At 44.8% G+C, this 17,209-nt stretch overlaps 1 protein-coding gene across 10 annotated transcripts in view; it reads right to left on the reverse strand.

Moving 5' to 3' along the window:
* Positions 1-17,209, reverse strand: part of KIF1B (kinesin family member 1B) — a 150,054-nt gene that overhangs the window by 15,659 nt on the left and 117,186 nt on the right. For all 10 annotated transcript variants that reach the window (XM_073316479.1, XM_073316474.1, XM_073316470.1 and 7 more), the window contains 6 exons: positions 13,569-13,677; positions 12,522-12,588; positions 11,018-11,102; positions 10,685-10,790; positions 5,261-5,375; positions 4,580-4,713 (listed from right to left, as the gene is read on the reverse strand). In XM_073316479.1, coding sequence (XP_073172580.1) covers positions 4,580-4,713; positions 5,261-5,375; positions 10,685-10,790; positions 11,018-11,102; positions 12,522-12,588; positions 13,569-13,677 — 616 coding nt within the window. The remainder of the gene's footprint in view (positions 1-4,579; positions 4,714-5,260; positions 5,376-10,684; positions 10,791-11,017; positions 11,103-12,521; positions 12,589-13,568; positions 13,678-17,209) is intronic.

The following is a 17,209-nucleotide window of genomic DNA, read 5'->3' on the forward strand; positions in this document are numbered from 1 at the left end:
TTGACAGTCTCTACCTGGAAATGGGCTGTCCCTTCATCGTGTCTATAAAAGATACAAATAGGCTGTGTTAGGATATAGATATTCGGGTCTGTCTGTAAAGACCTATACTCTAAGAATTTAGGTGTATTCTTATCACTTAGCTAGTTATAGAGGTATAAAAATCAAAATCACTGTCTGCCGGTGTAAAAGCCTTCTCTTACTGTGACAGTCCGAGGCCCTGTTCTTAGGCTAACGCCTTTGGCTAAGCAGCAGAGACAGCCATAAGCTGGGATGCGAACAGACAGATCCTCACATTCCAAACTAGTCACATTGAAATAAGGTGCTATTGGGCTGTTAGAAATACAATCCTGTCCTGATGATGCCTATCGCCTCCAGAGAAAGGGAAGTGCCTAGAAGATGTAAAAGGAAACTTAGTTTGATAGCATCCTGTCTGGCAAGAACTCACTTATCTATAGCTGGGATGTGAAATACTCATTTCTTTGTTGTTCTATCACTGTAGTCCCCATTTCCCTATTGTTTGTCTGTATAATCTCTGTCTGGTTCTGTGATTGTTTCTGTCTGCTGTATAATTAATTTTACTGGGTGTAAACTAATTAAGGTGGTGGGATATAATTGGTTACATAATTATGTTACAATAGGTTAGGATTGGTTAGTTAAATTTCAGTAAAATGATTGGTTAAGGTATAGCTAAGCAGAACTCAAGTTTTACTATATAGTCTGCAGTCAATCAGGAAGCGTGGGGGGGGGGGGGACAAATGGGAACAGGGAATGGGGGTGGGGAAATTGGAATCATGTTTTGCTAAGGGGGTAAATGGGAACAGGGAATGGGGGTGGGGAAATTGGAATCATATTTTGCTAAGGGCAGGAATGGGAACAGGGACACAGGTGTAAGGCTCTGTGGTGTCAGAGCTGGGAAGGGGGACACTAAGGAAGGAAACTGGAATCATGCTTGCTGGAAGTTCACCCCAATAAACATCAAATTGTTTGCGCCTTTGGACTTCGGGTATTGTTGCTCTCTGTTCATGCGAGGAGGACCAGGGAAATAAGTGGGTGAAGGAATAAGCCCCCTAACAGGCTGGGAGAGGCCTTGAATATCTTAGTCCAGTCAAGGAAGAAGCCAAAAGCCATCCTGACATCTAGCATATGTTAGCTGGTTCCCTCCTTGGAGACATGAGGCTTTGGATGGAACACCAGTAGACTGATTTCCTGCTTAATACGGTATTCCAAAGAGACCATAGGGAGGAAGAGAGGATGGGAGGTTGTGTAACCTTATCTCTGTAGAAGACAGTAAAAGCTGGGTTCTCCCATTCATCTAACCTAAGTGATGGCTTTAAGGAATGAAGTCTTGAGGGAGAAGTGGAGGAGAGAGCAGACAGCAATTGGTTCAAAGGGAGGTTTCCTCAGGGCACTGAGAACCAAATTAAGATTCCATTGTGGGGCCAGGTTCTGTACAGGACTAAAGTTGTGTAATCCCTTAAGGAATTTAGTCACAGTAGAGTGGGCAAAAACTGAGACGCACTCAGTGAGTGGAAGGCAGTGATAGCAGCCAAATGTACCCTGACTGAGCTTACACACAGACCCAGTGTCTAAGTCCAACAGGTAGTCTAGTATCTTGGAGAGCAGCATTTCTGATGTTTGACAGGAGTGAAGAGAAAACCAGGAATGAAAGCATTTCCACTTTTGAAGTAAGTTTTGCAAGTAGTAGATCTCCTGCTAGATCGGATAAGGTCCTGTCAGTTCTTCTGCATCTCTCTCAGGAGTCCAGAAGACTGGAGCCAAAATGTTCTTTGCATAACCACAGCAGTAGCTCTAGATCTACAAGTTGTGGCAACAGCAGTGAGAGTAGCCTGCAGGAACGCTTTCACAATTAACTGACCCTCTGGGATGAGAGACTGAAACTGGTCTCTTAGGTCTGATGGCAAGTGTTCAATAAAGCATGTCAAAGTAGAATAATGGTTAAAATCATATTTTGCTATAAAGGCAGGGTAAGTTTGAGACTTGAAACTGAAAAGCCACTGATGAGTAGCTCTTTCTGCCCAGTAGGACCAGTTGCTTGGACTTGTCCAAGGCAGAGAGTCTAAAATGGGCCTGGCAATTCCTTTCATTGACTGCATCCACCACTAGAGAGTAAGGGGTGGGGTGGGAGAAGTGTTTATTTCTTTTGCTGGAATATAATATTTATGATCTGCCCGCTTGCAGGTGGGTGGAATTGTGGCAGGTGTTTGGCATAGAGTGCATATAGGAGATAACAGTGCCTCATTAGTTGGTAGGGCAATTTTCCCCTGGGGGTGATATTTAAAATGTCCACTAGGGAGTGCTGAGACTCCTGGACCTCTTCTAGAGGACTCTGGAGGGAGTCCTCCAGGCATTTAATGAGGTCTTGGAAAGCCCGAAAGTCATCCGCATAAGAAGCTGGTGATGGCATCATCATCTCATCCAGGGAGGACGATGACTTGGCTGAAGGAAGTAACAGTCTGTGCCTCTTGTTCCTCTTCCAGTACTGAGGAGGCATATGATACCGGAGGATGGTCCATTGGTGCCTGTGGATGATGTGGTACAGGTGATGCTGGGATTTCTTCCCAGCTCGTACTCTGTAGAACTGTTCAGCGAAGTGCCCCCTGGAGTTCCAGTAAGCACATTCAGTTGGGGAATGGGTCCCCAAGGGTACATACACCCCTGAGGTCTAAGACGCCTGGTGGGCTCTAGAAGGTCCTCTTCAGTAAACGGATTCATGGCAGTGTGACGGTACAGCACCACACTGGAGCCCTGTTCTGAGATTTCAGTGTCTGAAGTATCTTCTGGGCTAAGGGGGCCCCCGCACAGGTATTGTTGCTGGTAAAGGAATAGAAGCCCATCTGACTGTCAGGTTGCAGCTGTTGGGGCAGGGGCTCTAGTAGACCTCCTTGATAAAGGGAACTCTGGTTTGTGTGAAACAAGGTCTTGCACGGAAGGGAATCTGGAAGGTGGTGGAGGGCTATGACAGTCTATGGCCAAAGACTGAATCAGTACCTGTGTTGGGAATACAGATTGGTGAGGAGAAGGTGAATGCTGTACTGGAGAATTCAACAAGGGAGCTTCTCTGACCTTATAGCTGTAAGAAGGCGATGGCATGAGAGTAGTCTTATGTACATCACGGTGCTGAGAGATGTTTGACAGGACTGATGTAGGAGCTGCCCAGGAGCAGAAAACTTCTCTGCACATGGCTTTTTATGCAGTACCAACGACTCAGTACCGGAGTTGGGTGGAGCATAAGTAGTATCTCTTACAGGATGCAAGGTCTCCCAGAAGTGGGATTTATGTAGTGACCTACCTACCTCTCTTCTTTGTTTCCCAGGTAGATGAAAGAGGCTTCTTTTTCCTGGAAGTCTTGGTCCCTGGGCCTCCTGCCAAGGCTCCAGCAATCACTGAAGCAGCCTGAGATGTTGGGGCTCATGTACAGGAGGGGTGCGGACACCTCATGAGCTAGGGAGCACTTCATTAAGAGTAGTATCAACATAGCCTTGCTGTCCTTTCTATATCTGCCTTTAAACCCTGAGACCACCTTGCACTTTGACAAGATGTGCATGTCTCCTAAGCACTGGAGACAGGTACAGTGCCTATCACCGTGAGAAAAAAAAAATCTCTGGCAGGGCTTAAACCCCAAGGTCTTAGGCACAATCCAGTGTGCCAAAGCACTGAAGTCTTGAAAAAGAGATGGGGGTGATGGTGGGGAACTCACCTGAAAGCACAATGGTGCTGCAATTAAATAAAAATAAATTTAAATTGACAAAAACAAAGTAGATAACTAAATAAGAAGTTTCACAATATGTGAAAAACGCGGGACGCTGTAAAATATTGCTCCATCTCACTACATCTCAAGCTACTGAGAAGGCGGCTGAGAAGTAATTGATGGCGGCGAGTTCATGTCTCCCTATATGCCTTCATGGGGAGCATGAGGAGCTGCTCCGCACACAAAGCCCGGTCAAAAAGGGAACCTGGCAGTGTCCAGTCAGCAGTGCTGTCCAGACACTGAAGTCCGATTGCCTGCAGTAACTGGCCTCCATCACCAGGGGGCAGGAAGAGTAGCAGCTGGTGCTGGAGGAGCAGGCAAGCACTCAGCAACAGCTCCAGCGGAGAGGTACCCGTCAGCTCCCATCCTTCCCCGAGTGCAGCTCTCCCTCCCCTGCCCTACTCACCCCCACCCCCGAAGTGCAGCTCTCCCTCCCCCATCTTGCCCAAGTTACTCACCCCCGGAGCCTGGCTCTCTCCATTCACTCCTCTACCCCTAGAGCCCTGCTCAGCGGGCAGGGGGAGGGTGGTGGAGAGAGCAGCAAGCAGGGGATGGAGGGGAAAAGAGGCAGAGCAGGGGGCGGGGCCTTAGGGGAAGAGGTGGAGAAAGGAGCAGGGGAGGTTCCAGCACTCAGTGTCCTGTTTTCACAAATTAGAAAGTTGGCCACCCTATGGACACCACTTTACGATCTCCAGTTGAGAGCACACAAGCGCATGCACATCCTATGGTGGAGCACCTATAGGATCATATAATAGAAGAACTACACTCTGCTGTTAATCAAAAGCAACTGAAATTGCCGATTAAACTTACGAGTCTGGGGATTTGGAGTAGCCACTGCCAAAGAGATTGCGCAGCGAGCGCGGTGGTGAGATCTTGGCATCTCGTGAGTAGAAGACCATACAGACATCCTTGGTAATCACAGCTGGTTGGATGCAGTGGTCAAGCTAGAACAAAGAAACAAATGGCTCTCAAACACCAAGCAAATGATGTCTGCGGGCCTACATCCATACATACCAAAACATTCAGTTTCACTGTCTTGGTCATGACATTGTTTATTCTTCTTTATTAAGGCCCTACTTGAATTGTGGGATGACTGTCAAATAATTGTGGCTGAGTTGCGGACACGATAGGGAAAATCAGAGAAAAGTAGCAATGGACCTTGATTATTTGCAACAACTTGGAAAACCCACTCCCACTGTCAGCCAGGTGGCTGACAAAATTGCAGTGGAAGCTTAATATTGTGGGATTCACAATTTCCACGATATCTCAAATTAAGTAGTGCATTACTCATCAGGTTTGGGGTTTTTTGTTTTTTGTTTTTTTCCCAAAAAAACAAAACAAAACACATTGCTAGCTAGATTTCTAGCTGCATCCTCTGGAATGATCACATTGTATTAAGCACAATTTTATCTAGGACACATATTACCTACTATACTGGCTGCTTCCTTCCATCCAATTCCATACATGAGCTGTGGGGCACAGTATACTCACCTCCAGATATGCAGACAAAGTCATATAGATCTTCTCTCCATAGGGTGTCACTCGATTGAGGAGAAGGGAGTTATGCAAGGAGCTATCCCAAACAGCCTCAAAACGATAGAAAGTCCTGAAGAAAGTAAAACAAAAGCTTAATAGTAAAAGCACCTCTGTCTCCACTGCAAATGAGAGCGAAGTGCCTCCTCCTGGACTCCATCTAACGATGCGTTTTTTATTAAGCAGGATTGGTTAGACAGCGAACACCTGTAGTAAAGCCCCATCTTTACCAACATTTGAAGAGCTCCAGGATGTCCTTACCCACCAGCTTCCTGAAGCATCCAAGACTATCCATCTACATTTAAATTAACTTGGAGTTGAATGTGCCCTGGCCTGTTATGAGATGAAGACTCCTCTTAAAGCTCAGAGGAAGGGGTTGAATTGAGAGACTGTAGAAGAAAAGACAAGGGAAAAAAAAGCACCATAAAACCATAGGGGAAGTTGGGATGAGAGGACAGTTTAAAAATGGATTCAGCTCTTTCCAAGTGCCTAGGATAGGATTCCAAGACACATGGAAGGATTCTTTCTGTAACCATTGTCCTTAGTCTGAGGTATGTTTTGGGGTGGCATACAGGAATACACCATAGTGCTGATCAGGCTCACAAAACAGGAGAGAAGCCGGTAGCACTAAGCAATAAAACACAATAGCTTCTTCAGGCGATCAGAATAACTCCAAAACTGGTCTAAGTCTTTAATTAAGGCAACAAGGATATCTTCTCCTGTAAGCCTATAAGGAAACACAAGCTGTTTATTCCCAAACTATTCTCATACCCACTCCAACCTATCCCTCAGGTGAAGCTTTGCAGACTAATTACAAGCTGAAATAAGAAAGATTTTTCAACTGGGTGTGCAGGGAGAAGGGCAGCTGTGGCCTGCTGCACAAAGGTCTCTTGTAATCTCACTTTGATCATCCCCCACACACACTCCCGAGTGCCCCCTCCCCAAACATCAGTAGCTGAGAAGTGGTCTAGGTATGACAGCCCCCTCCATTAACAAATTGTGAGTACGGGCTGCAAGGAAGAGGTATACTCATGTGTTATGAGCCTAGTAAAGTTGCATTCTATAAGCCAGCTCCACCTGTAAAGAACTCCTGTGCTGGTGCCCAGAGCTACTCCAGAAAGATGGGAAAAGAAACTAGAGGCAAAATTAGAGAGAAAACAAAATAAAGAAACAGACAAAAAAAGGCAGGATGAGAAATAACTTGAGAGCAGACAGGGCAGAGACAGGAGTGCCAGACTTAAAACTAGCATCCTATAAATCCCCCCTCTCCCTAGATGGATTACATAGGTCCACAGAGCTCAAAGGGGATTCAGTAGCCCATGAGGGCGATACAATCAGCCAATCCAATCCAGTGGTGCTCAATACCATTACATTCTATCTTTAAAAAAAAAAATGCTGCCTGGCTTGCCTTAACTAAAGGAAGAAAAACAGTGCCCCGGAAGAGCCCTGTGCCAAAGGAGCAGGGGCTGAAGCCTAGAGAAGCGGAGATCTGAGGGGCACTACAGTGTAAGGGGACCTCACTTCTCAGCCAGGACAAGAGATCAGGGACAGAAAGCAGCTTGTCTTCTAATCCTTTACAGAGTGGTGTTAATTGAACCCTTGTATTTTAATCTTTTGTCCCACCCCCATTTTGATGGAGACTTTTGCACTTCTGCTTCTGTAGCTGAAGGGTAACTCTTCTGAGCCAAAGTACGTGCTGCTCTGGATTGCTTGACAGAGAAAATTCAGACTGGGTCCCCCTTACCCATACTCTGATGCTCTTATCCCTCACTTCTCAGCCGAAAGTGCAGCATGGTAATTACTGCACTCAGCTTGGTGTAGAGCTTCTTCCTGCTGGGCCCTCAAATGGTCAGTTACTCGGCGGTCCATATAATGTCTAAGAAGTTGGTGCCAAAACGTGCAATCCACATTAATGCAGTCAGACAACGTGCACTAATCAGTGCTATGGTCAGTCAGTGCCTTGCCCCAGAGGAGAATTATAACTCCATAATGGAGACCCTGGGTACCTCGGACTAGCAAAGGTGAATTTTCATTTTCATGAAGCAGATGTAGCATTGATGGAAGAGGGCAGAGTGCAGGCAAGTGTTGCATGGGCTTCACTCACAAAGTGCCACTCAATCAGCAACTGCAATACCCCCTCTTCCATGTGAGTCAAGAACCACTTCTGAATATGGACCATCAGGTGCACACATTGTTTGTCATGGGAGTAAAAACAGGGACTGGATCAAGCTCACTAAACTCCTCAGGCTGAGAACTCAAATGTAAATCAGGTCTCCAGAGATGGACGGCAAGTGCACTAAAACTCCCCCACAAGCTTTGTGGTCTGTGCTGGTCAATAGAACTGACTCCACAGCTTTATTAAGACCCAAAGAATAGAGACAGGAGTAATCATTGCTCAGTAGGGCAAAGCTACATCAGCAAAGTGAGGAAATGTGGGTGAACAAGTCAGTGCAATCCCAATCGCCAAGTGAAAGTGAGACTTCAACAGTCACGCTACTACATTTGTTCTGGTCGTGGGATGAATACATATACGCCTACCTCATCCAAACCAGATCTTGCTAAAACAAATAAGGAGGCAAACAAACAAAAACTCAAAGTGAGCAAACCTCTTGTGCTTTCAATACAGAGAGCAGGTGACAAGTGATACCTGGGAGCAAGAGGAGGGCAGAACAAGGCAAAGCAAGGAAGAAGGTAGAAGCTGAAATGGGAATCTAAGGCTGATTTAGATTCCATTTTAAAGTGAACTTTAGTGTTAGAGTACAGGCAGCAGCAGTGCAAGTTCCCCCACACTGCTCAGCCAGCAAGCCTTAGCCATGAACTGGAGAAGCACTTGTCAGAGGGGAGACTAGTCAGTGTCTCCTTTCAATTCTTGGCTTCTCAGCCCCTAGGCAGGCCAATTAATAGCCACTGCAATGATAATTTCAGGATGCAACAACAAATTAAGAATTGAATGCCATCAAACCATCACCTGATGGCAACAGGCTTTGTTCACTATCATCTTGGGCTAGATTTGAACCAGTAACCTGGCCATTCAGCCCCGGTCCTGGGACTTCCAATGTAGCAAATATGTTACAAGTAGTCAGAGATACTAAATGCTGGCCATGGTTGTCTGCTGACGGACAAAGGAGGAGAAGGGGGGAGGAGTTATGTTCTGTTTATACCTTTGAAAGAATGAAGCAAGGACCATTGTAAGCTCTGTCTGTTGAACAATGAAGGAAATTTGTCTTCATGTGTTCACCTACTGAACTGTACATGCACTAATTCCCAGCACACAAGGGAGGAGGAAATGTGCCACTCCCAGAAGAGCCAAGAGGTTTGCTGACAAAATCCACTAAAAACTAAAAAGGCAGCAACACAAGTGAGACATAAAGCATTCTATTCCACAAGAACCTTTATGTGCAAAAGGAAACAAACAGAAAATACCTAGGCATATCCTTATCAAGAAAGAGCCTGTAAAAACATAGAAAGAGCTTTTGTTAGTGCAGCAAAAGGCAGAACAGAGAAGCAACAGCTGAAAGGAGAAGAACAAGCAGACAAAAAACAGCAACCAGAAAACAAGTCTGCAGACGGTGAGCAAACAGAACACACATCCCTGACTGTGGCATTGGCCCCTCCTTGCTCCCCACCCCTCCACACACCGAGAAACCAAACTCTGGCATTTGGAGACAGACAGGGTATCAACTATACACAAGTGCTACTGGAGCCCTCACTCACCCCCATCCCACTTCCAAGAACCTAGATAGAGATTTTTGGGGCCATACTGCAATTTATTTGGAAGTAAGGAGCAAGGGAGGAGATGTGAAAATCTACCGCAAGTCAAGTAGATCAGATGGGAATGAAGCAACTGTTCCCTCCCAGTCCAGTTATGCTGAAAGGTCAATGCCAAGATGGTAAAAATTAAATCACATTAAAATGTATAAACAACAACTATCAGTGGGGTTATACGAATCCCTCCATCAGAGCTATGAAATGATTTTAAGGTGCCTTTCCATCTCTCCTGAAGCTTTATTCCCTTTTGACTGACAGCTGTGCACGTTCTAAAGCTTTCCAAGGCCCACATTAATAGTCATGCTCACTGCTGCCTGTTTTTAAGAAATAGTCAGCATAAAATACCTAGGCTGACTACCAGGAGAATTTAGAGACTTATTCTATGACTATCAGAGAGAAAGAATTCAGTGGTGAACACTGGCAGCAGATGTCAGCCGTGAATGTCAGCCCACACAGAGCAATTTTTCTATTACAGAGTGCCCTTCAGATTTCTTACAAGACAAGAGGTAAAATCTCCATGTAAGCCCTGTTTCTTCTCCCCACTTCCCTCCTCCTTTATAGAAAGGATTTACTCCCCCTAGAAAAAGTTACTCAATATTTTGGAGTTTTATTTTCACCTTGCACGAGATGAGACATTAGATGGTAATAGCCAAAATACCAGAGTTACAAAATTCAGTACTCACTGACACTAGGGGACAGCACCAAACCCAGTTAGTGACAACACAAAGTCCAGAGTAATCTGGAATTACTTTCTCCACCTAGACTATTGAAAACTGATGGCAGGCAGGCTGCAAATCATGTCCTCCCCCACCCCCTGCCTTAAAATCGGATGCAGAATCTGATTTTTCAGAAAGGTGTGTGTTTTCCTCCCGATTTCCCAGAAATTGACAGAAATAGAGAGGGAGTCAGTGACTTGGCTGATGTTCTGGAAGGGAGGGGCTCTGCCCACAATACAGAATTCTGCTTTGCAGCCCTTCATTGCAGACCCTGAAGCACAGGACTATACAGTTCATGAAATCTCATTAACAATGCACCCCACAAGGACACCCTGAGCCACAAATCCTCCCTGGAAAGACTGCCCCGTCCCACAGTGAAGAATATTCACTTGGGGAGGATACCTCTGTCCCTGATAAGTGATGCTCAGAGCAACTGTTGAGAGTTAGAGCCTCACTGGATGTAAGAATGAAGATTGCAGGTCGCCAGAGCTCCAATGAAACATTGCTTAAAGGCTGCTCTGATATCACAATACACAAGTACATTAGAGGAGCCAATTTGTGACATCTGCATAAATACACTTCACCCCCCGCCTCTCACCCCCGTGACTCACCAGTGGCACTGAAAAGCACAGACTAAGAGTTTATCAGAGCAGGAGTAATGTTTTAACACAACAGGCTTTGTTAGATCGCTGTATGCTTGTTCCCACTGTAATGTAGGGATGTGCATGGCTGCCTGATTCACCCACGGGATTGTCCTTGTATTTTAAATTTCAATTTTTCAACTCCCAGGTGAAATGCTGATCCTCCTTTCCCACCATTCTTTCTTCCTCCTTTCATGGTGCTTATCAATGGAGAGAAGTAATGTAAATAGCCCCAAAAGGACTTTACATCTGCCTACCTGTTGGAGCTGTGAGAAGACTTCAGGTACTTTGCAGAGATTATATTCAAAGACAGAATGGCATCCACAGCAGCTTCATCTACCTCGGCTTTGTTTCTGATGCGTCCTGAAGATAAATGAATTTCAGTACCAATTAAACCTAACCGGAAAGGCTCTCAGAAGGAATTCTCATTGCCAAATGGCATTTTATACCGGAGGTTAAGACCTATAGCTCTAACAGTCAGTCTCAAACCAAGAGCTTTTCCCTCAGGATCCCCCTCAATAGGTGACACTACCCAACCTCTAGTCAGTAATTCATGATGATGATGGAAGGAACAACAGGGGGATACTCACCAACAACCAGCTCTCGCACATCTTTCCAGTGCAATTCACTGCCTCTCTCATGGATAATGGTGACTGTGATCCTACGCTGGATTCCCTGGTGGAGTTAAAAAGGCACAGCTTAGACTTTTTCTCTTTTTTTTTTTTTTTAATTAAATAAATCACTCCATTAAGTCATTTCCATAGGGAAACCATGGCTGAGAGATAAACATGTAAATCTCACCTGTCAGCAGGCTCATAATGGGAAACAAACTTGCATGCCCTTCTGGGCCCTGAATATAACCTAATACAGGAAGAATCTTTTCATATTACAGAGCAGAACTCATCTTGTTCTCTTCACATACCACAAGGGGAAGTTTATTTCACCCAAAATACTCCTAGAACAGTCTCTCTAAACTTCCAGGGAAGGTACATGTACCTTGAGGGTATATAGGAGTCAGTCTCACAAACCCTAGGAAATAATCAGATGTGTGCACATGACCACTTTGTATGCATATTCTTGAGATGGTGCTGGAGTTCCAGTACTGTGCAACCTCAGAGCTCCAGTGGTACCCATCTTGGGCCATGGAGTCTCCTTAAAGTGGGAGTGGACCTCTTTTTACTGGGTATTCCCAATGGGGACCTGCCCCAAAGGAGATATTCCCTTTTCTCCAAAGATCTGTTTTTTGTCCGATATGAGTCCACACCGGGACAGTTTCTGAAGATGGGGCCTGGGAGACAGTGGATATAGAATTTACAGGGGTACTTCTGAACTGAAATGGAACTAGTCTAAGGGGGCTCCCTGTCCAAATCAGAAGCAGGTTGCATGGAGCAGCCTAACAAAGAAAGGTTAAGGCATGCCTCTCACCTTCCAACTTCTTTTAGAAAAGGATTTATTTGTACAGCATTTGTTGGGGAGACAAAAATGGCATCTGGTGTGCCCAGCATTAATGGGTGTTACTGCCTCAAAGGAGGGACAATACGTAAGCCCCAATACCAGGAAGAACTTCACAACAAAAGAAAATCAAATAAGGTAGGTAAACATCCCAAGCATGCTAACGGGAAACCATGCTAAATAAGCCATCGCTAACACACTAATATACACAAATATCTTCAAGTTTCTCTGGAAGAGTGCATCAAGATGCAAACACTGCTGAGCTCCATCTCGCAGCCAGAGGCAGTGAAAAGGAACGAAGTGGTGTCTGAGCCTGCACCACTCTATGCCTAGATACAGGAGCATGAGGACATTAAAGGTGCATGTGCAGCCCCACAGGGCACTGCTGGTCAAAAGATTCCAATCTTGAATGAGTACTAAGAGTGGAATATATATATGACTAAACACTTGAAAGAGCAGAATTTAGACGCCAAACTTCCTACCAACAAGACCCAAGAGCTATAGTAAGAGAGACAGACAGGTATGTGGTAACATAGAACTAAAAGATAAAATGAATGTGAAATTCAGTACATGAGACATCTCCCCACTCCACACAAAAGGAGATAAGTATTTTAGCTGCCCCCTTCTAGCCTCTGTTAGTACCTGGTGAAGCAAGAACGTCCCCTGGCAGGGTAGACCTCCAGTGTGGTCAACAATAGCAGGGATGTATCTGTGTGAAACAAGAATGAACATCCTGGGTTAGAGAAGGTGCGTTTAACAGAGCAGGACACTAGATAATGCTGCTGCTTTGCTCTACCACCAACACACTCTTCTGTAGAATATCCTAATAAAAATAAGGCTGCTTCCAGTGACTCCAAAATCAGCCTCTCTACTGGACTTTAAATCATCATTAAGTATCACATCACATATTAACATTGCTTTGTAAAACTGCAAAATGACCCTATAATGTAGTTCCCAAAGGTCTGTTGGGGAACTCCCTCTATGTTGCAGGGTTAAACTCAATATAGTTCTTGTTAGAACAGGTTCAAAAAAGAACTAGATAAGTTCATGGAAGATAGGTCCATCAATGGCTATTAACCAGGATGGGCAGGGATGGTATCCCTAACCTCTGTTTGCCAGAAGCTAGGAATGGGCGACAGGGGATGGATCACTTGATCATGACCTGTTCTGTTCATTCCCTCTGGGGCACCTGGCATTGGCCACTGTCAGAAGACAGGATACTAGGCTAAATGGACCTTTGGTCTGACCTGGTATGGCCGTTCTTATGTTCTTGTTGGACTGACCTCTGGAGACTGAACTCTTTAGTTAACAAGAGACCAGGTCACATAATCTGTAGCTGCGCAAGCTTCCCCTGGGCACTGCTCTGCCAGCGTACCCAGCCGCTGACCTGAAGGGATCGCATCTAGGAGTGAGAAGGAAGGTCACTCTCCATACTTCTTCAGTCTTCGGCCACTCTGATTAGACTGCGAACAATGGGGCCAACTAATGCCAGTTGTGTCGCTGATACCTATTCACTGGGAACTGGATTGGGACCACTTTATTCCATACAAAACCAGGCATCTTACAGATGAGAATAGCCAAACGTTATAAACCTGGGCTGATCTAAATCAAAGACCTAAAGATGAAGGGATTCCCTCCCACAAGCCATTTTCCTTCTTTATTCAAAAGAAAGATAAAAGTTGAACTCACTCTCCTGTTGGCTCCAGCTCGCTGATCTCAAACCAGACAAGGAGGTCGTATTTGCTCATGCTCTGGCCCAGGTTAGTTTTGCTCATAGTGTTTAGCTTTGTGGCTGGCACTTAAAAGAATACAAAAATTGTTCACAAAAACTGCACACAGGTAATGCTATTACAGTACTTTGGTTCCACAATGTAATTTCAGTGCTTCTTATCACATCAAAGCAGTGTAATATTTCTACCTATGTATGTGCAGGTCATATGGCAAAGACACCTGCAGTCAAAAAGGCAGGAAGAAAACTTCAGTCACAGGCTTGTCTATGGAACCAAGGTGTCTAGTTTTAAACCCACAGTGCTCCCCCAATCCAAGTGACTTTACAAGCAGTTAGGAGACTGACTGGCAATTATGAAGCACTATTTGTTTGAGAGATTTCACTACTCCAGCAAAAACTGAGAAAGGATTACTAAATTCCCTACATGTAAATACAAGGAAGTGTAATCCTTCCACCACCCCTATACTGCTCAAATACTGCACCAGACCCTGCAAGATAGGTGGTCATTACCTAGTGCAGTAAGGGACATGTTTTATATAATCTGTAGAGGCTCTAACAAACCTGATCCCATTAGGCCATTCACACCATGAAGGAAAGGTGGGCATTCATAGCACTTTCCCCCAAACTACTGCTTGGCAAAATGTTGGCACTTGACAGGTTACAAAGAAAGAAATGAACTCTAACTAGGAGAGAGTTGTGAAAACAGGCAACCTCTGCAGATTCATACATGGGAGAATCCTAAGCCACCTCAAAGATCCATTTTTGGAACAGGTTAACCTAAAGCATAGTTTAGAATCATTAAATGTGGCAGGGAAGCCAGATGCTTCAGAGTGTTCTCAAAACGACATCCCAACACGTAGGTCCTTTCTGACCTATACTGAGACCAGTTTTTAAAGAGTTCCAACATGCACGTGTGGAATTCAGGGGAGTCTAGATCTGTTCATATGTACTCCTGCATCACAGTTCTGAATCTCTGAATGAAAGGAGCAAGTCAAGATCCCAAGGATTCCTGCAGAAATTTAAGGTTGATGCACTTTCTACTGGACCTGTCGGTATTTTAGATGATTCTTGCTGTTAGTGACTTCACTTTACTGCACACAGTAGTACACGCAGCTGGGATTGCTAACATACAGTATGGGCATATGCACATAAGGGAATTTAACAGGAGTTATTCCTGAGCAAAAGTCCTGAAAGCCTTGGCTTCCTATATTTCAGTATTACTAGTAAATTAGTGCTTCAAGACTCACTAGCTTTACAGGGATACCTTAACTCCTCAAATACTGAATGGACAAATAGTGCTTCTAGTAACTGGTAATCACAGGAAATGGACAGGTTCTAGCAATACTCCAGTCTTCCCCTCTTTGAGGCCATGTCTACACAGCCCTGCAGTTCAAACTACGGGGGTGCGAACTGCAGTGCACACTAGTGTGCTGTGCTCTAACTATCCCATCTAGATACTGTGGAATTAAAAGGTACCTCATTTGCATTAATTTAGTCCTATTTAAAACAGGACTATGGGCTTGTTTACACTGGAAACACTACAGCCGCAGCGCACGGGACTATGGGCTTGTTTACACTGGAAACACTACAGCCGCAGCGCTTCAATGTAAACGCTACCTATGCTGATGGAAGGAGTTCTCCCATCAGCACAGGTAATCCTTCTCCCTGAGAGGAAGTAGCTAGGTCAACCGAATTCTTTCGTCAATCTAGTGCTGTCTATACCAGGAGTTAGTTTGTCTTACCTACATCATTCCAGAGTGTGGATTTTTCACATCTGTGAGCGACACTGCTGGGCCGGTTGAACTTTTTAGTGTAGACTAGGCCTTGGTTAACGCCACCTAGATACCTTTTATTCTGCACCCATAGCATCCCCATGGGTGAGCGACAGTGCAGTACACTGGTGCAACCCTGTAATTCACCTGGCTGTAGTCTGAACTGCAGGGCTATGTAGACAAGCCCTACGTTTACACAATTTCTTTTTACCATTTCCCCTACCTCCACTTTGCCTCCCTACTCTATTCTTGGGAGCGGACAAGGTACTTATGCAGGTTCTGTTCCTCCGCACCCTAAATACAGGAGAGTGTTCAACTTTGCAACTTTCTCCCCATTCCCTTGGTTTTAATGTTTATTTAGTTGTTTTAATAAATACAGTCAATGTTTTCTGTAGCCTCTCAAGGCTCCATCCCACCATTTATTGAAGATAAGCCTTAATTTAGTGTTCTTTAGGTTCTCCCATTCCTGCCTCAGCCTCTCTTCATTTTCATAATATCTCAATTACAACCCACTGATAAGAGACAAAAATCCAGCTTTACAGGTGGCACTTAGTCAGTTGAGATGCCTGTGTATGCACGCAAGATAGGTAATCTCTTTCAGAATATGAGATTTGTGTTCTGTCTACTCCTTGTTCAGATAACCGAATAGTTAACACAAAGGTGCAGAAAGACTTTACTACAAGAATGAAAGAAGTACACAGCAGGCCAAGACTGTCATGCTAGGTAGTGCGCTCCAGTGACATCACTTGCTCTCCCTCATTCATGCCTTAAGTAGCTGACATCACCCTCTTACACCCCCACCATACCACCAAAACAACAGCTGCAGCTGTGCTCATAGCATCCATGAGCTTATGACAGCTGGACTCAGAGCTGTTGATGCTAGTCAGGAGGAAGGTCAGGGACACAGACCACTGAAGTTTGAACCAAGCAGAAGAGTTCAGCTGCACCAGAAAAGAAAACCCAACACACTAAGTCAGGTTTGAAAATTTATGCGCAGGCCTGTTCTAAAAATATTCATGGGCTGGGTCAGCAAGATAAAGATTGGGTCTACTCCAACCCAAACAGCTGACTTTTAGGTAGGGGGGAAATGAAGCTAGATAATGGTAAGCAGGAAGGAGAATTTTTACAGAACCTCAAAAGAAAATGCCCTCTACCCCTCAATTTTATAACTTACTATGTAATACTTTGCACCTTGCATCTAATGATCTCAAAGCACTTTACAAAGGGCAAGGGGTAAATATTCCTATTTTACAGATGGGACAACTGAGACTAAGCAGTTAGGTGACAAAGTCACAATAAATCAGTGGCAGAGCTGGGAGTGGCATACAAATTCAGACTCCCCATATTCTGCTGTAGACACTAGATGTTGCTTATTCTAGAAGCTTCATCACTCCACAACGACCACAGAACCCAAGGTAGTTTCTGATACTCAGCCCACCACAGGGTAAAAGTGTGGACAAACTGCTTTGGGGTCAAGATTAGGAGTTATTTCTACATCTACCGTAGATCGAATTTGACTACTAACCATCTCTTTTGGGAACCCGCTCGCTTTGACAGCTGGGAACAGGCAGAAAAAGAAAAGGTGGCAGCTGGTCAGCCCCATCCTGGAATGCAGCCACAGCCGAGGATGCAAGCACATTGGCGTGCTCAGACAGCGTGTTCAGCACATGCACATTTACATAGCCAGACATGAGATACCTAATCAACTCAATTTTTCTCTCATGGTCTGAAAAGGGAATGGAGAACAAAAATGGGAGTGATGGAGATAAGCAGGTGATGGGAACAAGGGAAAGGAGATAAAAGGACAGAGGGGAAAAAAAGAAAAAAGT

Source organism: Lepidochelys kempii, chromosome 18 (assembly GCF_965140265.1).
Source record: "Lepidochelys kempii isolate rLepKem1 chromosome 18, rLepKem1.hap2, whole genome shotgun sequence".
Lineage (NCBI taxonomy): Eukaryota > Metazoa > Chordata > Testudines > Cheloniidae > Lepidochelys > Lepidochelys kempii.